This window comes from Jaculus jaculus, chromosome 12, assembly GCF_020740685.1.
Source record: "Jaculus jaculus isolate mJacJac1 chromosome 12, mJacJac1.mat.Y.cur, whole genome shotgun sequence".
NCBI classification, from domain to species: domain Eukaryota; kingdom Metazoa; phylum Chordata; class Mammalia; order Rodentia; family Dipodidae; genus Jaculus; species Jaculus jaculus.
In genome coordinates, this window is record NC_059113.1 from 48,148,977 (window position 1) to 48,169,392 (window position 20,416).

The 20,416-nt window shown below is 43.4% G+C and overlaps 1 protein-coding gene across 1 annotated transcript; it reads right to left on the reverse strand.

Moving 5' to 3' along the window:
• Positions 1-14,687: 14,687 nt before the first annotated feature.
• Positions 14,688-17,194, reverse strand: LOC123453583 (putative protein FAM90A20P). Its single transcript, XM_045130602.1, has 5 exons — positions 17,090-17,194; positions 16,247-16,446; positions 15,722-15,797; positions 15,033-15,608; positions 14,688-14,939 (listed from the first exon to the last, which is right to left on the reverse strand). The coding sequence occupies exons 1-5, from the start codon at positions 17,192-17,194 to the stop codon at positions 14,688-14,690; spliced, it is 1,209 nt and encodes a 402-aa protein (XP_044986537.1).
• Between the last annotated feature and the right edge of the window lie 3,222 nt (positions 17,195-20,416).

Below are 20,416 nucleotides of genomic sequence, written 5' to 3' on the forward strand. Positions count from 1 at the left end.
TCCAGAAGTCATTGTCCAGTAGAGTAAAGATGATTCTGGGGCACCCTGTTGGAAGGTGAGTGGATGATAGGTAATGGAACTCAAAGTAATGCTGGGCCGAATCCAGATGAGCTCTGCTTTGTGGAAACTTGGTCAGAGCTGGGAACCTTGGCAGGAATTTTCTTGCTCACTTGGGGTGACCACTGGGGAAAAGACTAAAAGGCTTGGTGAGTCTTCAATGGAGGGCTTCCAGTGCTGTCCCTCCAGGCTTGAAAGGAGCTGACTCTTGGCCTCTTTTGGGGACCCTGGCAAGGCTTGATGGGAAGTCCAGTTGGTCTCTTGCCTAGTGACCAGACACTAATTTAGTCTACCTAGCCTTTTACGTGTGAAGTAGGATGCATGCTGGGCTGTGTTTTCACATCAGTACATTGGGCTTGTCCCATTCCATGCATTTTAGAGTCCTCCTGATATTCCTAAAGGTAATGATACTCTCATAAGGGTAGGGTTGTTGACATCATGTCTGAGGACTGGCTTGACATCTTGAGATTGCCCCTGACAGGTTCTGAGCTCTATACTTCCAAGGAAGTGTAAGGAAGATGGGATCAGGGATTTGTCTGGGAGACATTGCAAGTCACATTAGTCTCTCCTCAGACATCTTGACAGGTGGCCTACTGGCTTGGACAAGGTCCTGAACAAGTCTCTTCTAGCTTGTGGGAATGGATATTGGCCTGGGTGGATTCCACAAGACAGACACATTGATTATTCATTGATACTTGTTCAGCACAGAAAGCAATGAAGATCATTTACCATATCTACCTTATGACATCAATATAATATCAAATCAATAGTATTAGGTCATATTAACTTGAAACAGTTCATAATATGATAGTCTTCACTATTATCCAAGAGATACTGAACTTTTTGGCAGAAAGATGACCAGAAAGTTGTACATTAAAACTGTAGGGAGACTGTATTCCAAAGAGCAGAGAAGTGTGGGTGGCATATGTGTCACTGTGTGTGTATATATATATATATATATATATATATATATATATATATATATATATACATACATACAGATAAACACATGTTTATATACAGACATAGAAATGGCTAGATAGATTCCAGATAGATAGATAAAGTTACTAGTGCAAGATGGGTGTGGGAATCCATGTTTATGAGCTCATCTCCTAACAGTTGGAGCCAAGAAGACTAGAAGTTCAAGGACATGGTTATTCTCAAGTTCATAGTGAGGCTGAGACTTATCTAGCCTACATGAAACTTTATGTAAAGCAAATAAATAAAAAGTTAACAAACAAGCAACAAGAGAGTAATTGTCAAAACAAAAAAGGAAATATGAAAAATAAGCCAACTCAAGCATAACAGCACAGCAGAAATTTTATAAAAGTTGCCCAGCAGAAGTGATTTATGAGCCCTGACTTCTGGAGCCTCTGGGTCTTCAGCAGGTTCTGGTTCAGCTTGTCCTTCTTTCATGGTCCCATCCCAGCACTTCATGGGACAACTCCTGTTTCTGGTAGTGTCACCGAAGATTCCACAGTCTCTGCATTTTACCTGCAGGATGGAAGTCCAGGAAGCTCTCAAACACCAACATGGGGGTCAGATTGTTGAACTTGTGTTTAATATTCTAGCAATTGAGAGGGCAGCCAATTTTGGCAAATATAATGATGCAATTATGTTGTTCCTTAAAATAAAAATACTTTTTCTTGCTCCTGATTTAGAATGAACATTGGGAAGTTATGTGGAAAATTCCAGGGCGAGGCTATTGAGCCAGTTTATGACAAAAGAAAAACCTTAGACCAAAAAAAAAAGGAAGAAAGAGAGAAAATCTAAATAGCAGCAAAATCTGTTTTTCTGTATCTAATTGATCCACAGTATGGTGAGGTGGTTTCCAGCCAGACCTCCAACGTGGCATCACACAATACAGAGGACTAGCCTTCCCAGCTGATAGCAATTGGAAATTAAAGCCTCCTGGAGGCAGTGTATGGTTGGGGGTGGGCTTATGGGTCTTTTAGCCAGTTTCCCCATGCCAGTGTTTGACAAACTCTCTTGTTGATATGGTCCAACTTATTTTGGCCAGGTGGTGATGTCCATCATCTGCTCATGTCCTTGTTTTCCCTGCTATCATGGAGCTTCCCCCTTGAGCCTGTAGGCCAAAATAAACATCTTTTTTTTTTCCCACAAGCTGCTCTTGGTTGGGTGATTTCTGTCAGCAATGTGAACCTGACTGCCACAACATATTTTTAAATATATTTATTCTTTCTATTTTTTACATATTTATGTGAGAGGGTATGAGAGTTATCACCCAAAAGCTGCACCTCCAATACCCCCCGCCAGTGACAGCAGCTCCTCCCAGTGTCTGTGATCCACCCCAGAGAAGTTCTATGGGCCCAGGGGCAGGCAGGAAGCCTTCCCCCACTCCCTGGTTCCAAGCCACCCCAGGGAAGAGTGGGGGCCACTTCCTGAACCCAGTGTGCCCCTGCCACCCTGAAGTCCTGGCCACATCTTCACCAAGCTGGGCCCTGTGATCCTTAAGCTGTGACACAAAGATGGGGGTGGCAAAAACAACCTCTTTCCCATGGTTTGACATGTATATTGGGGGAATCCTAGTAAAATCTCTCATATTTTGATCCTGTAGGCATCACAGCAGAGGAAGAACAAGAAGTTGATACCTTAAAAAGTATTTGGGCAGAGGTAGGAGCATTGCAATGAGTTCGAGGCCACCCTGCAATGACATAGTGAATTTTAGGTGAGCCTGAGCTAGAACAAGACCCTACCTTTAAAAAAGCAACAACAACAACAAAAAAAAAGTATTCAGAAACATTTCACTTTTAATGTGGCTCACTGCATTTCAGATGTACACATTGAACTGAAGGATTTGACACTCTTTGGTGAAAGAGGAATTTATACTTTATCAGATTTCCAACCCAGGACCTGCTTACTTATGGTTGTAATTACTATAACATAGTCCTTGGGGTTATTTAGGTGGGCTTCTGATTTACTTTGATATGTGTTAATGTTGGTTGATTAAAGACATCATTTCTTCCTGGTTTTAAAAAATATCTTCGTCATCTTATTTACTTTCTTTCCAATACCTAGAGGCCACCTAAATCCAGATACTATTGGTTCCTTTCATTAGACAATTTATAAAAATGTAGGTCTGCTGCTTAGATTGCACATTGCTACAGGGTATAAGTTATATCTGATTTGTATCAACTGTGAAAGAAAAGAATATCTTTCTAATTATGTAAATAAATATGTCATACATTCAAATTAAAACTCAGTTTTTAGATGTTGCCCACTTAAAAAATGCCAGAACAGCCAATCAACAGAAATATTTAAACCTTGTCATTCATAAAAGGTCTATTAAGACACAGGCTGCTTGTAAAATGGGTGAACAATATTGAAGTAGATACATAAATGATAGATAACTCCATATATAGATAGATAAATACAGAATATAGATACATACATATCCACATGACAGATGTTTTTCTTTTCCTCATGAGAGATTGGGAAGGATTATTTTACCAATGTTCTAAACCACTGAAGTGTTACCAAATAAAATAAGAAAAATAAAAACACCAGTGTATGGTACAATACTTTTACTTATTCATGATTGTATCTGGAAAAAGGCCCTAAAATCTTGTGAGAAAGGTAACCATACAGACAATGAAGAAACAGACATAAAAATACAGGAGAAACAATGTTAAATTCAATGACTGGGGAAGTTGCATGTTCTGGAAAACAGATAGAATCTGCAGCAAAAATAACACATTTGTAAAACTATGTATGTGTTTTGTAGATTACATATAATTGAAAAATACTGAACATAAGATCATAGCAATATTATCAATAACAAAAATATTTGTGTCAATATAGTATTTATTTCTATACCAAATTTCATGAATATGGTAACTAAACTACTTAGAAGGTTATTGTTTTATGATATATTTGTCAATCAATTTCTTCAGGTTCTCTCCTTTTCAAGTTATCCTGACCCAGTGTAGCAGACAGCTTCAGGTTTGCCAAAATGAACTTCCAGACCAGGCACAGTTATGGAGGAAGGGATATTTAATGAAGTTTATAGACCCAGGGAAAGTTCCATAATGGCAGAAGAAGCTGGCCTGCTTTCACAGGACCAAGCAGAGAGAGAGAGAGAGAGAGAAGCACAAGCCTAAAGCCAAAAGCCACAGCACACTTCAGGAACTCCTGCTAGGCACACTTTGCATATCTTTAGATTGAAATCTGGAACCCAGCACCACACCTTAAAATCCACCCAGTGACACTGCCTCCATCCAGGTGGCTGCAGATGCAAACTACAAACAAAAAAAAAAAACCCTGAATATATTGGGGGCCATCTATTCAAACCACCACATTCTGTCCCTGGCCCCCAATAGATTTATAATTATCACACATTGTAAGTTGTACTCAGTTCAATTTCAAAGGTCCCCACAGTCTTGACCAATTTAAGATAGTAAGTCCTGTATAATCAAACAAGTTAAATACTTCCAACATATAAAGGTATAGAGTAAACATTTTAAACTGGTATAATGCATAGCAAGGAGAGACTAAAACAATGCAAACTCAACCACCATCAAACAAACATCAAACTTCTGCAGTTCAAGTCCAACACAACCAAACACTGACAGTCTCCAGATTTTCCAATTCCACCCCTCCAGCTGGACAGAGTAGCCAGGGAACACTTCCATCTAAGGCCAACAGTGTGCTCTATGGTAGCGCTTGCATAGTCCTGGTATACCCAAAACATCTTCAGGTCTTCATGCAAACCACGGTCCATCTTCTAAAGGCTCTTTCAGCCTATCAGGGCATCATGCCCTGGCTCATGCCACATCTCAGCAGCAACTCCTGGAACCGTGGGCAATTCATGACCACTCCTCACATCTTCCATGCTTCTGAATCCAATACCAGATGTACAGGACACAGCCATATTCTTAATTCAGGGACAATATAAATCCTAACCTTGAAAAGCAGGTTCCTTCTCCAGTCAACTCTTTTAAAAAGAGCTTGCATTTTTATGAGTCTTTCCTCAGGCATAGTTTTCGTTGTTTTAATGCACAGCAATTGGACCAACTTCCTGAAGATTGCCAATATGTTGACAATAGCAGCTTTAGTAACCTAAAACCAATCTCTGTGCCAGTAAATTTAACTTGCTTAAAGTTTTCCAACTTAAAAATCTTAAATCTCTCAGTCTAATATCTCTAGTCAAGCACATCAGTCCATAACAAATGTAACCTTGATCAAACTCTCCAGGCATGGGCAACAGGATGCAGCCACCCCTTATGCCAGTATCCCAGTTCCAACAAAGTCCTCTGTGGTCTTTCCTTCCCCTTAGAAAGCTCGTAAGCCAAGCCTTGAAGTTCAATACTATCTGCACTTAGCATTCTCAAACTCTCATTGGAATAGTCCATAAAACTTGGCTTACCACTCCAGAAGGAATCTTCAGTTGCAAGCACCAAGTCCATGCCTATTCCTCTAAAACAAAGTCTTCAAAAGATCCACGTCCACATGGTCAGGTTCATCTCAAACCACTCCTCAGTACCAAGTTTTGTAGCAGACAGATTCAGGTTCACTGAGATGAACTTCCAGACAAGGCACAGTTATGGAGGAAGGGATATTTATTGAAGTTTATAGACCCAGGGGAAGTTCCATAATGGCAGAAGAAGGTGGCCTGCTTTCATAGGACCAAGCAGAGAGAGAGAAGCACAAGCCTAAAAGCCAAAAGCCACTGCACACTTCAGGAACTCCTTCTAGACACCCTTTGCATATCTTTAGATTGAAATCGGGAACCTACCACCACACCTTAAGAGCCACCCAGTGACACTGCCTCCAGCCAGGTGGCTCCAGATGCAAACTACAAACAAACAAACAAAAAAAAAAACCCTGAATATATTGGGGGCCATCTATTCAAACCACCACACCTAGTGACTTCCTATTATTACAAGAAACTGAGTCACACAGAGATGTCACCAGAGATAGAGTGGAGAATCAAAATTTATTCAAGCCAACGTGACCTTGGGGGAGTAACTACCAAGCCTGAGTACTGAGGTCTGATAGTTCAGAGTTTTTATAGACAGTATAGCAGACAGTCTGGATTCACCTCGAATTCCTTAGACTACTGGTTGGTTATAAGTTTCTAAGGTTACATGATTTGAGGGCACAAACAGAACATTCCTTAACAATCAGTCAGTGATAAGAAAGCACAAATGTAGAACAGAAAGCTGTTTGTTTAGGAGTGTTTGTAGCTATGGCTGCACTAACCTGACGATATATGAGCAGGGTACTAATGATAGGGAAGAGATTCAGTTTCATGCCTCCCTAGTAAAAGCTTGTACAATTGAAACTGTTTTTTAGGGTATCATCTTAGTCTAGTTTCCTTCTTAAATTTCTCCTACCACACTATATGATGTTAATTTAGTAAAGCTGATGAAAATTTCCTCTGTACAATCTCATTGTGATTACTCTTGTTTAGATATACAATACCTAGTAATTTGTCTGTTTGCCTCTCGAGTTCTGGGATTAATGACATGTACCACCACACCTGGCTCTGATTTTTTAATAGATTTATTTATTTATTTAAGAGAGAGAAGCAGAGAGAGACAGACAGAGAGATAATAGGCACGATATGGCCTCTAACCACTGCAAACTAACTCCAGATGCATGTGCCACCTCTTAAATGGTAGTTAATCTAATTGACAGAAGTACCCAGTTGTATCTGTTAGGTTGAGATGGGCTTCCCAGAAAGGGGGTCACAAAAAAAAAAAAAACAAACAAAACGGGATGGTGACACAGAGATATAAGGCAGTGGGTCATCTGCATTCCTCAAGAAATTGCCCAGCCATTGAGGATGCCTCATGAACAGATATTTACTGCCCCTTATCCCTTACTGGGTCACTTCTGGTGTCACCCTATTGCTAATGTAAAGAACAGAGATTTACTGCCCCAACAAGCAACAAGAAAATTCCTTCCCTTTCTTACCTTCACCCAACTGAAGAGCCTATAAAGCATACTATCTGTAACCCCAAACTGACTGCTCCCACTCTCGAGAGTCAGTCCTGGCAGCTTGTGTTTTTCCCGAATAAAACGTCCATCTTGGCCTCAGAGTGTTCTCCATTGTCTGGGTCAGTCCTGAACCTTACATCTGGTGCCTGACTCACATAGGGAGGCTTCTGGTTGACCGCTTGGGTGGCCAGACCTAGTTTGTTTTCCCTGACTGGACCACTGAGCTGCCACTTGACCCTTTGAAGGCCTCGGACCATCTCTATCTGATACAGGCCCTCACACCCACCACAATTTGGCTGTGCTCTTCTTCCTTTCTCCTGCCTCCTCAGAAAGTGTCCCCCTCTCTCATGTTGGTCTGTCGGATTTCACCCCTCCTCCTGGAAGCTATGCAGGCATGCCAGTTTACACCCCTTGGCCATGAGGCTCCACCCCAACTTTTAAGAAAGATGCACTCTCAAAGCCTCAGGCCTATTGTTCTCTGGTCTACTCCACCCTAAGGGGCACCCTTTGGTTTGGTTGCACGATCTCAGAATACTCCCTCTCCTTCCCTCCTCTCCCTTGTTCCTCTCACTCCTAAGATCTCCTCTTTCACTGCACCTTTCTCCATTGGGAGTACAGGTGCCCTCCTTGCCCACTAACAGGTTAAAAATCCAACAGCTTCAACCTGTACGGCCTCTGCCTATGTGGGACGTGTAGACCCCATTTACCCTAATGGGTCAGGGGGTCATATTGGTGTTCTGTGTAAAACCAGCTTAAGCTCTGGTTTCTTCCCCCCACCTTTGTCTTGCTCTTTCTATGTCTCCTTTCAGTAGACCTTTCATTATACTCTAACATCTCCAAGGGGAATAAGACCTCCAAACCACTTCCTACTACAGCCCTAGCCTATCTCCATAAGAACTTAATCCTCTATAACTCTTGGAAGACATCAAACCTCATCATCTAATCTTTCCCTGCAACTCTGCCTGGCCACAATATACACTGGATAATGGGTCCAAATGGCCTAAGAAGGGTACTTTTTATTTCCAAATTCTCACTGATTTAGAAAACTTCTGCAACATACAGGCAAATGGACTGAAATATCCTATATCCAAGCATTCTTAACTCTGAGGGAACAGTCTTCTCTGTGTTCTACCTGCTCTTACCATGTGCTTTTGACCAAAATCTCAGAAATGTGCTCTAATTCAACTCCTTCCCCATACTCATCCTCACCCTCTGCTTTCAACCTGGATGCCATAAACAGTCTGCCTGCAATAGCCCCTCTGGCTCCTCCAGCTCCCTAAGCCCCTCTTGACGCCATGTTTGATGCCCATACCCTTCCTCCCTTTCTTCATCTACCTCCTGTTCCCTCTCCATGCCCCCCCACCATCTCCCACATCCTCTCCTCCTCTATCCCCTCCTGCCCGCTGTACTCATTCTCACAGGGATGGCATGTACCCTTTGCATGAGGTTGCAGGCTCTGAAGGTATCATTCATGTTCACATTCCTTTTTTCCATGCTTGATTTATCCTAGACTGAAAAGTGTCTAGGGTCTTTCTCCACTGATCCAACTCACTGTACCAAAGAATTTTGCTACCTCACCCAAGACTATGACCTAATCTGGCATGATCTCTTTGTGGATTTTTCCTCCACTCTTGCTTCTGATGAATGAGAACATGTCTGGGTGGCTGCTCAGGCTCATGCTGATGAGGCTCACTTAACTGATAACACTTTCCCAGCAGGTTACAGTTGCTGTCCTCTCCTGACTGGGAATACCATGCTCTTACTAACTCCCCAGGGGGAGTGGCCTCTGATAGAATGATTCTATGCCTCTTGGTTGGCCTCCAAAAGGCAACCCATAAGTTTGTCAATTTTGACAAACTCCGGAAGCTTACCCAGAAACCTAATGAAAATCCAGCTGAGTTTCTGGGATGCCTAACTGAGGCACTCACCTAATACACTCTCCTCAAACCTGCTTCCCAAGAGGGCATGAGAGTTCTCAATACCCATTTCCTGTCCCAATGTGCCCCGACATCAGAAAAAAATAAAACTTAAACACTTAACAAAGGACCCTAAGACCCCTGAGGCAGATCTTCTTGACCTGGCATTTAATGTTTTCAACAACAGAGAGGGCCATGAACGGACTGAGAGAGTGGCCAGAGACAGGCACCAATTCCAGCCCTGAGACCTCCTCCAAATAAGATGATAGGGCTGCAACGCTCACCACCAACACCCTGCTTCAAGTGCAGCCACACCAGCCATTGGTCAAAAGCCTGCCAAAACCCACACCCACTGCCAGGGACATGCCCTCACTGTGGACTTGCCGGACACTGGAAATTGGACTGTTCTTTGTCTCAAAGTAGGCCAGCTTCTTGCCCTCATTCCTCACAAGAGCCAATTGCTGATCTTTTGGGCCTGGCAGCCAAAGACTGGCAGTGCCCTGGGACCTTGGGCCCCATCAACACTCTCCATATCACAATGGAAGAACTCGGTATCACAGTCCAGCTGGCAGTTCGGCCTATCTCATTTCTGATCAATAAAGGGTCCAGTTGGTCAGTCCCACAACTTTATTCTGGTAAAAATTTCCCTCACAGATTTCTGCATTGGGTATTGACAGCCTAATCCACTCCCCAAGTGCCACCCACCCCTTACCCTGTGTAATCTGTGGCACTCCCCTCTCCTATTCATTTCTCATAATACCCACTTGTCCTGTCCCTCTCCTAAATTGGGATCTTATGCAAAAACTCCATCTCTCTCTGATTTACCATCCACACTCTGTCTTCCTCCTCACCCCAACACCCTCCCTTACAAAGGATCAAGGCTTGCCCCTCCCTGCCTCTGAAGTCAATCCCAGGGTGTGGGAAACTTCCTCAACAGCATGAGTCTCTCATCACATGCCCATCCTCATCAGACTCAAAGATTCAACATCCTTTCCCTGCCACCTTCAATACCCAGTCTCACTTAAACATCATCAAGGTCTCAAACCAAGCAGGACTGCTTCACCCCACTAACTCCCCTAGCAGTACTCTGATCCTGTCTGTTACTAAACCTGATAGGACCTACCAATTAGGCCAAGACTTGTGCCTAGTCAGAGCTACTGCTATGTCCATTCATCCAGTAGTCCCTAACCCCTGTACTCTCCTCCCTCACATCCCCTCTTCCATTGCTAATTTTTCAGTTCTTGACCTCAAAGTTTCCTTGTTCTCCATCCCCCTCCACCCCAGTGCCTACAATCTCTTCGCTTTCACTTGGGAGGACCCCTATACTCATACTGCTTCTCAGTTCACCTGGACTGTCCTTCCCCAGGGTTTTAGAGATAGCCGCCACCGTTTTGGTCAAGCTCTCTCCACTGACCTTTTGCCCATGGATCTGTTGTCCAGCACACTTTTGCAAAATGTAGATGAACTTTTGTTCTTCTTACCCTCTTTTTCTCTATCCAAGCTACATACCAACAAACTTTTTAACTTTCCTGGAACCAAGGGATATCGAGTTTTCTCCCAAAAGGCTCAACTTTCCTTAACCCAAGTCAAATATGTGGGTTTTCTCCTCACTGCCACCTCACAACAACTAATCCTAAACCACAAACAACATCTTCCCTCTCTCTCCCCACCTACTTCTAAGCATGAAATTCTCTCCTTTCTAGGCTTTTCTGCATTCCTTAGACTGTGAATTCCAAACTTTGCCCTTTTGGCAAAGCCCCTTTAGGAAAGGGTGAAGGGAAACACTCATGAGCCCCTAGACCCTAAGTCAGAGACAGATGCTGCCTTCTTCCGCCTGTGTGATGCTCTTTCAAAGGCCCCAGACCTTGCCTTCATCTTGCTATGAAACTGATGTTGGCCTTTAATCTCCCATCCTTTACCTCCCCCAGAGGAAAGATGAGATTACAGGAATAAAAAATGATTTTGGCCTCTTCATAAGAAATTTGAAAAAATTATATTTGAGTACATTGGAAGCTGACTGAGCTTCTTGACACAGATTCCTAAGCAGGAGACAATTCAAAGCCAAGACCCACTGCTTGGACAGCAGATGCAATCTCTGCTGCTTCGTGGGAACTTAAGTTGTATTTGAAATGCAACTTAGAAAGCTAATATGTGAAGGGTTTTACATAGGAGCCGAAATCAAAAATTAAAAAATAGAGAAATAAAATTATACCAAAGACTGCCTTTATGTAATATATGAACAACATTGAGTTCTGAGATGGAGTTGGTTTGAGGAAGGTTTGAGAGCAAAGCAGAAGAAAAATGTGAGGACCAAAGGGCAAGTCACAGCTCTGCTAGAGTGTATTGAGGTGTTTGCTCCAGTTAGAGGCCGATCTGTTACACAGGATATCGCTTCCCTCTATCCCTGACCTTGTCTCTTTCGTATCTTCCCATTAGTGCTGAAAAAGGCAGAAACTGCTTCTTTGGCCCTGTGCGTGAATGTTGCTGGAGTATGAGTGCTCTTGCTCCAAGAGGGGGAGGAAACAGACTCACAGAATACATCCATTCAGGCTGAATGAGAATTAGGGAGGTAACACTCTCTGCCTTTCTCATAGAGTCTTTGGGAGTATGAGGGAAGGAACAGTGTAGAGCCTGGGAGCACGGGATTTTGAGCAGAGCTTGCCAATGCCATATGAACTCTAGTTGTCCCACATGAATGTCAGTGGTTGAATTTACCTCAGGGACTAACACTGCATTTGCTTTGCTGGAAAGAAGAGTATGCCACAATAGGCTGTGTGCGCTAGTTTGAGTCCTTAGGTTAGGATATGGAGAGAGCATCAGGGACAGGGACAGATACCTTTAAAGGGCTTGAAAACCAGCAGAGCATACAAAAATGGACAATGCTTCTTGTGTATCCATACTTCAGCATATCTTACGGCATATGAAATCATTGTATGCAGGGCATCTCTGTGTACACATGTCAAAGAGATCATTGTATGTAAGGGACCTGTGTGGTGCGCTTCCCATTAAAACGCCCTGTGCTGGAAGCTCTGCTCTACGCTGATTTGCACTGCAACATGTTCCTGAGGAAGTCTACTCCTAGTGCATTCTTACAACTGAGATGAGCCCCTCCACAAATTCCCTTGAAGCTGCCTGCTCCAGAAAGGAGGACCAACATCAACAGGGACACTGGCTTGTAAGGATGCTAATAGTCTGTACTATGCTTAGACTTCAAAGTCCTCGTTTCCTGGATGGAGCCATGGGCTTCCATCAGTATGGACTCCACAAGCAAAATTTAGTGAAAGTACCACATCTGCAAAGAGACTCTATAACTTCCAGGTTCCTCTTATTCTCAATCTTGTTTGCCTTGAGAATAAAATGTAACATGTTTTGATGACTTAATATAAAGGAATTAAAATAGAAATTAATTGCTTTAACTATGGTGGGATCAAACTGTTTAATTAATTTATTTATTTATTTATCTATTTATTTATTTATTTATTTATTTATTTATTTATTTATTTATTTGAGAGAGACAGACACAGAGAGAAAGACAGATAGAGGGAGAGAGAGAGAATGGGCGCGCCAGGGCTTCCAGCCTCTGCAAACGAACTCCAGACGCGTGCGCCCCCTTGTGCATCTGGCTAACGTGGGACCTGGGGAACCGAGCCTCGAACCAGGGTCCTTAGGCTTCACAGGCAAGCGCTTAACCGCTAAGCCATCTCTCCAGCCCAACTGTTGAATTTTTTAACCTTCATTTTTTTATAACTGAGATATAATGATTTTCACTTAAAGCACATAGAAAAATAATGAGAGATCTTCTTGAGACTTAGAGAGGAAGTTAATTTTTGGACCACTTAAAGTGTAGATTAGGCTGGCCTCACACAGCTATATACCTCACTCTGATCCTGTAGCCTAAGCAGTCTTCACACCTCACCATCTCACCAACAGCAAATGAGGTATTCCCAATTAGAGAAATCAGGAACTGTAAGAGCCAGGTCATGTGACAGTCACTGGGGGCTAGTAATTTGATAATGAGCTGCAGAGCCATGGGTGCAGCCTATGTTTATGGATTTTACTTAATCCAGCTGCTGTGCTAAACTACCCAGGTGTTTCCAGTTAGAGGAGGGTGAGAGTCTGTAAACATCCTTGTCTATCCTAAGGTAAAGGGGTCTTCTGGGCAAGAATCCAGGGATCCAGAGGATTGTGTGTTGTGGAAGTCTATGAACAGCTGGGAGGCCAGACGTAGGGTGAGAAAGCTTACGGTGCTTGGAATGAAATTATTACCAAACAGAAACTATTTAAAGAGAGATTTGCATTACAAAAAATTGAAAACATTAAATATCATGTCATTTGAAGTTTATTAAAATTGAAACTGCTCTTGAATACAAACATGTAATTCATTACCAAATGGTAATAAACAATGCCAGAAGACCTAGATTCACAGGATTGTGTACTGATACTCCTTGGTTAAGAGCTGCCTAGTGAAATTGTCTCACACTGTAAGAATGACAAGCTCAGGCTAGAGAGATGTGTTAGTGGGTAATGTGCTTTCCTTCAAAGCCAAAGGAGGTAGGTTTGATTCCCCAGAACCCATGCCAGATGCTCTCTCACTCTCAAATAAAGAAATATTGTTAAAGAATAACAATCTCCTAAAAATAATCTTTTTGTCTTCATAGCACAGCAACAGGCATCTATCGGTGAATTAAATTCTTTTTTGTTTCTGTAGAACATGCCTATCTCATAATCAATTCTGCTGGGCCCGAAATGGCATAAAATAAATTATCATCCTGACTGTCCTCTTGGGTCATGTATTAGTTCTTAAGGAGCTTGTCAGTAAAATATGAGGACCAAAGTTTGATTCCCCAGGACTCATGTAAGCCAGAAACACAAGGGGTACATGCCTATGGAGTTTGTTTGTAGTGGTTGAAGGCCCTGCTCCTGCTTGAGGAACTGCTCCATCCATTTCTTCTCTCGCTGTATTTCTGTTTCCATAAATCTCAACTAAATAAAAAAGTGGGGAAAAAAAGAAAGAGGTTAATTGTTTTAACTGTGTTGGGCCCAGACAGGTGAATTTTTTTAAGACCACTAAGATATAACTGAAATATAGAGATTTCAACGTACAGCAGGAAAATAGACAATGAGAAAAATTTCCTTAAGATGTAGATGGGATGATGATATTTGTATCACTTATCAAATTGTTACTTAGATTGGCCTGATATACCTAAATATCTCAGTCTGACTCAGTAGTAAATAACAATGAATAAATCCAGAAGACCTTCCTCAACTGGACTATATACTGACATTTTCTAGTCAAGACTACTTTCTGAAATTCACTCATGCTGTAGGAAAGACTATCTCCTTCCCGATGTGTGACCATCAAAGCAAAGACACAACTCCCATGAACGTTCAAGAATTCCTACTATAAAGTCAATTATATACCAAACAAAAGGGCCTTACAATGTCTATGACTTCACAGAAATTATGCAGAACTATGTAACCACTAATGCAGATTAACTTAATTTTATGCAGAATCCCATGTAGGTAAAAATAAATTCTGTTTCTAGCATATGTTTCATTATTCATCAGAGCTAGTGCCTTGTGTGTAGATCGTGAGGCCCACTCCTGTCCATCCTCGGTATACGGAGAGATGAGAATTACCATATCCCTTCTACCCCAGCTGCACCTTCTCCTCAGTGCAGAAGTCCAGTGCATGTCACAGGACCCCTGAGATGAGGGGCTGCGTCTCTCCTTCTATGTGGCCTCTCACTCTTAGTCACTTTCCTCTGAGGAAGAGGACACCTGCAGATCTTCATAGAGGACACTCAGTGGGACCTGGATGCAGGGACCCTCAGATTTCTGCAGGAAGGTTTGGTTCTTCGCAGGGAGTGCCTGCTTTTCAGGAGGGTCCACAGGGGAAGGAGAGAGGAACCTGCTGCTCCAGCAGTCATTTTGCACTCTGGTGAATACCATTCTGATGGGTGGTCTGGGAACAGGACTTGAAGATGATGATGGGGCATGGGCCTGAGAGCAGGGATGAGGAGAATCCAGATGAACTCTGTGGTTTGGCAGCTGTTAGGCAGAGCTGGGAACCTCCGCGGGAATTCTGCCCTGCACTTTAGGTGACACTTGGGGCAGGAATTGCGGGACTCGGAGTGGCTGCACTGAAGGACTGCCAGAGCTGTCCTCATTGGCCTCTGGAGACTTGAGTCTCTGAACTTTAGGAGGATTTTGGCAAAGCTTGATGGGAACCTGACTTGGTCTGTTGCCTGGTGTCCAGATATTGTGATTTGCAAATTGTCCGGTTGTCTGAGCAAGGGGACAGAGGCTGTGCTGTGCTTTCCCATCAGGGATCTGGGTTGCAGATGTCGTGTGAAGAGCCTGGCCAGTTCCATGAATTTCAGAAGCCTCGTGACACTGCTCTAGGGAGTGACGCTCTGGGGTCACGCTCTCTAAGGCAGGGTTCTTGCTCCTTCTCTGAACCGCTGCCTTGGGAACACCACTGACAGTGGGATTCGGAACGCCGCACTTCCCAAGAGGGAAGAAGGTTTTGCCATCATGACTCTTTCTAGGAGGCACAACAGGACACAGGGAACTCTCCTCAGACTTCCTCATAAGTGGCTGGCTGGTTTGAATGACGTCTAGCTCTGGTGTCTGAACATGTGTGTTGATGGACCTTAGCCTCGTTGCATGCTGCAAGAAAGGCAAACCAATGGAAGTGAATAAACCAGGACCACACTCAGAGAAAAGAGGAGGCTACGGAGAGGAGAGACACATGGGCAGTGACAACTTTCAGCCACACTCACCTGGCTCTGCTGTTTCCTCCTGAGGGATTGCATGGGCACATTCTGGCAGTAAGCTGTCCTGTGTTGCTCTTCTTGCCTGAAGAACAAACAGTGAAGGGCAGATACATCATGAGTGTGGATGAAATGACACCATGTTTTCTGCCTCCCTGTTCCTTCAGGGCTTATTGTGACCCAGCTGTGAAAGTCCCCTCCTCCAGCTGCATCTGCAGCCTTCCCTCATGTCAGGCCCTTCTCCTACCTGGAAACTGATCTCCTCATTTTCACAGTTCTACCCAATTCACTCCACTGCTTTTCTGTTTCTCATTGTCAAGTTCCTAACCATGCCCTAGCCCCTGGCATCCAGGCAGTACAGCAGCCTACTGAACTGCCCTGTCTCTGTCCCCTGGGAGATTTCAGGACCCTGTTAATTTCTGTGTGTTTCCCCAGCACGGCCTGCACATTAATGTGCAGAAAGAAAGACAGGGAGAAGAGCCTTCTCCTCACTTCTCATGCACCATGTCTGGCGGTACCTTCCTTAACACTCACCTCTTTGCCTGTCCTTTCAGTCTCTCACAGGGAGTTATGATGCCTGAGTTCTGGGGCCTCTGGGTCTGCCGGGTGTCCCGATTCTCTTTGTCTCTTCTTGAGCCTAGAGGCTGTGGGGCCATAGCCCCTTCCCAGCGCTTGATGGGACACCTCCTGCTTCTGGACGTGTGGCCGAAGGCCCCACAATCCCTGCACTTCTCCTGTGGAAGAGATGAGAGCTGTTCGTGTATCACTAAGAGTCCCAGAGGCTTTCACACAGCAACATGATGTCAGATTTTGGAACCTGTGTTTATATTCCAGCTACTGACAGACCACTCAAGTTTGGCCTATGTGGTCATATATATACACAAAATAAAGACGATTTCTCAGTGGTGCCTTAACAATACATACTGCACGGAATCGCCAGAACTACAACAGGACCAAAGTTAGGAAAAGAAGCCAAAGTTCAAAGATAAAACAAAGCAGCTGCTTGATAGGTTTCTCTGTTTCCCTCGTCCCATATGTCCAGTGAGGAAGACCCCAGTCAGGCACTGATGATCCGGAAGGAGGACTGATTAAGCAGAGAAAATGCTCCAATGAATCCCACGCTCGGCTACTCTTGGAGGCCTTCACCCTCAGTAGTTGAGGGCTTGTTTGGAGGTTCTAGCAAGGGAGCGCAGCTACTCCCTACGCTTGACCGAAACCTGCTCCTCCTCTATTCGGGGAAGTGCGTCCCCTTTGAAGGAACACTCAGCATCAGGAGGGACGCATCTGGAGCCTTGAGGGAGGAATGGACCCCGGCTATCCAATCAGCCCAATCAACATGGCGCTACAGATGTCACAGACACGCCGCCAACCACTTACGCTCGGATCCTCCTCCACTCGCGGGGGCACCTTCTCCCGTTCAGAGGCTCTGAGGTTTCTGGGCACATTGGGAGTTCGCATGGCTCGGCGGTGCTCTGGCCCCATCTCCACGGTGTCAGTGCCGTCTTCCTCAGCTTATGATTTGGGAATTCCTGAAGGAGAACAGAAACAACAGTATTTTTGACAATGCAAAATGAAATTTACTTGAATGGATATCAGCACATGGTTTTTCAAAGGCCATCAGAAAAAGAAAGAAAGAAAGAAGAAAGAAGGCCGGAAGAAAGAAAGAAAGAAAACCAGCAAGCCTGGCTTAGTGGTGCATGTTTTTAATCCCAGCACTTGAGAGGCAGATGTAGGAGGATTACCGAGAGTTGGAGTCCTCCCTAAAGCTACATAGTTAATTGCAGTTCAGCCTCAAAAACTGTTACATCCTTACACCCTACATCGAAAAACGAAAAAATAAAAATAAAAAAATTATCTTCTACATAGCTCTTTCTTCTCCCCATTAAATTCACAGATGGGTAGTACTTTCTTGTATTATCAACCTTGGTGATAATGATTATAGTTATAATTATTCATGTTACCACCAGAAGATATTGTTTGAATACTGAAATGATTTTGAACGTTTTACCAATAGTCCCGCACTCTGTTTTTCCCCCGTGTACCACTTTTGTTGAAAAATTCAGAAGAAAAAAATTATTAAAGAACTCAAACCTGAAAATCTGCTGTCCTCCTGAGGTCCCTGAGCAGCTACTCACAGAGGTGGAGGCTGGTGGCCGCACACAGGGGAGCATCTGCTTCAGGACGCTGCTGAAGGGAGGAGCAGGAAGCTTGTAGCCCCAGGCTGGCCTGGAACTCCCAGTGATCCTCCTCCTTCTGCCTCTCAATGATGGAATTAAAGGTGTGTGTTGCCACGCCTCTGCCTTCTACATGATGCAATTAAAGGTGGGGGCTGGCATGCCCATCCCATGTGAATGAAGGTTTTGCTTGCTGCAAATATGTTAAATTCATTTTAATCACATATTTTCTATAGTTCATATATTAGGTTGTGAGTTTCTCAAGAGGGTCATAGGGAAAGATTGCATGACAAAGCCATAGGCTCACAACAAAAGAGGAGGGAAAAGGAATGTGCCACGTGTCTAATATATTCACTGAAACACATTGAGCACGCAGTGTGTGGACATTGTCCTTGAGAGTTAGTCTCTCCTGTTCCTATGAAGTGCTTGCCTTGCACTTTGAACAGTGTGTTTCTAGATTGAGGTGAGGGTCTTCCTTTGAGAAGACAAGATCCCAGGAAATCCTCTTCCCAATAACTGGAGCACAGCTGATTTAATTGTCATCCACTCCAATTGGGTAAAGTTAGTCACATTGCTTAATCCTCCTTGGGGCTATCCTCTCTGACTTGAACTTGGTTGGAAATGATCATACAGAAGGTCTGGGCTGCTATCTCACTTGGTAGAGTGCCTGCCTCATATGCATGTAGCCATGGATTTGAGCCCAAATAGTGCATCAGAGGACCCTCACGGAGCAGACTGGACCACAAAGTAGATTCTGCTCATTAGGGACAGCTCATGAACAATTTATTAGCATTTAGTCATGTAATCCTGTGGAACTATATGAAAGTCTTGTCATACAGCAAATTTCCTACTCTAGATTTTCACAAGCATCCTGAAAGTGAAATAATGCCCCTAGCATTATCTGTAGCACATACTACTCAGAGAACCTGCCTAGGGAACTCACGAAGATGCATGGATTTCTGGTATAAATTCAATAATATTTTCTTTGTAGATTATTTCACAATAAAAATTCCCTCGTGTCAATATGAATTTATGGAATTTTAGTTAACACCACACCATTGGGAACCACAGGTCATTTAAATGAGATGGCAACATGAATTACTCTGTCTTTAAATTATCACAAAGTTTGGTAATTTACAGAAATATGTCCCAATCTCTAAATTTCATGTGGGGGTTAGATCAGTGTGATTTTCCCTGGGTCTAAACATCATATACTTATATAATATAATGAATTATGATTCCATGTGTCAAAATAGTTTTTATTTCTGGTCTCAGTAGCTCCCAAGGCAAGAACTGAGGCAAATTTCACAGAAGGGCACCCTCAGCTCTGTAGGGAACCTACAGAGAATGCCAAGATGATCCAGGACAATGAGAAGACCCAGAGTCTCCAGGACCCAGTGTAAACAAGCCAGCCACAGACAGAAGCCAAGACACAGAGGTGAGTGATGGGGAATGTGGAGTCTCTCTTCCCACATTGAAGCCAAAGAAGAGATTCCTTCCTTCTGTGCTCATGTGCACTGCAGTCTCCAGGCCATTAGTGACATGAACACCTGAGTAAAATCTACTGGGACTTGAAATCCGACAGGTACCAGAGAGGAAAGTTCATTCACCTGCTGTTTTATCAGTAATGGGAAGGGCGTGGCTTTATTTAGTAACTTGTCAGTAAGGTCCAAAAAAAGAGTTGAGCAAAATAAATATCCTGCAACTAAAGGGTGTAGTGTTTTCAGCAATATTGGTCTTACCTGACAGACCTGATGAGTAAACAAGGGTTTTTCTATAGCCTCATTGTTGGGCAGATCTCATGGGCTTCATTGACCAACACTATGGAGGGAAACCCAGGTTAGGCACTGCTATTTACCAGCAAGAAAGCAGTTTTAGGATAAAGCCTTCTCCTTTCTCTACAGAGTATTTTAACCAAACTATCATCCTCCTATTATAAGAGGTATGTCTTTTAATAAGCTTTCTACCCATAAAGTCCCTTACACCACATGTTCCTCTATTTGCCAGTAACAGATCTCTTTTTCTCATCCCATCCTGCTTCCCCTCTCCCCATCCTTCATTCTAGCTTCCTTGTTACTACTATTAATTGCATTTTGCAACTTTTCAAATTTTTAAAAATATTTTATTTATTAATTTAAGAGAATGAGAGAGAGAGGGAGGCAGAAAGAGAGAGAGAGAAAGAGAGACAGATGGTGGGGCCATCAGAGCCTCCACCCACTGCATATAGACCCAAGACAGATGCACAACATTTTGCTCCTGGCTTATGTTTGTTTTGAGGAATTGAACCCAGGTCCTTGGGCTTTACAGGCAAACACCTTAACCACTAAACCATATCTCCAACCCACCTATTGAAACCTAAAAATAATGAACTCCAGATGCCTGCAATACCTTGTGCATCTGGCTTATGTGGGTCCTGATGCATCAATCCAAGGTCCTCTATTCCAGACGCTACATCAGAAAGAGGACTCTGAATTTTAGCCAATGCAGTGATATTAAATACAGGGGGAAAAACATACATAAAAATCATCAG

Bases quoted from the DNA above. Each gene is read 5' to 3' on its own strand.
- LOC123453583 (XM_045130602.1), bottom strand. From the start codon at position 17,194: ATGGGGCCAGAGCACCGCCGAGCCATGCGAACTCCCAATGTGCCCAGA. The intron at 15,609-15,721 runs GTGAGTGTGGCT...CCTTTCTTGCAG, and splicing joins GGAGGAAACAGCAGAGCCAG to CATGCAACGAGGCTAAGGTC. The intron at 14,940-15,032 runs GTGCAGGGCAGA...CCCTGCTCTCAG, and splicing joins TGCCCCAAGTGTCACCTAAA to GCCCATGCCCCATCATCATC.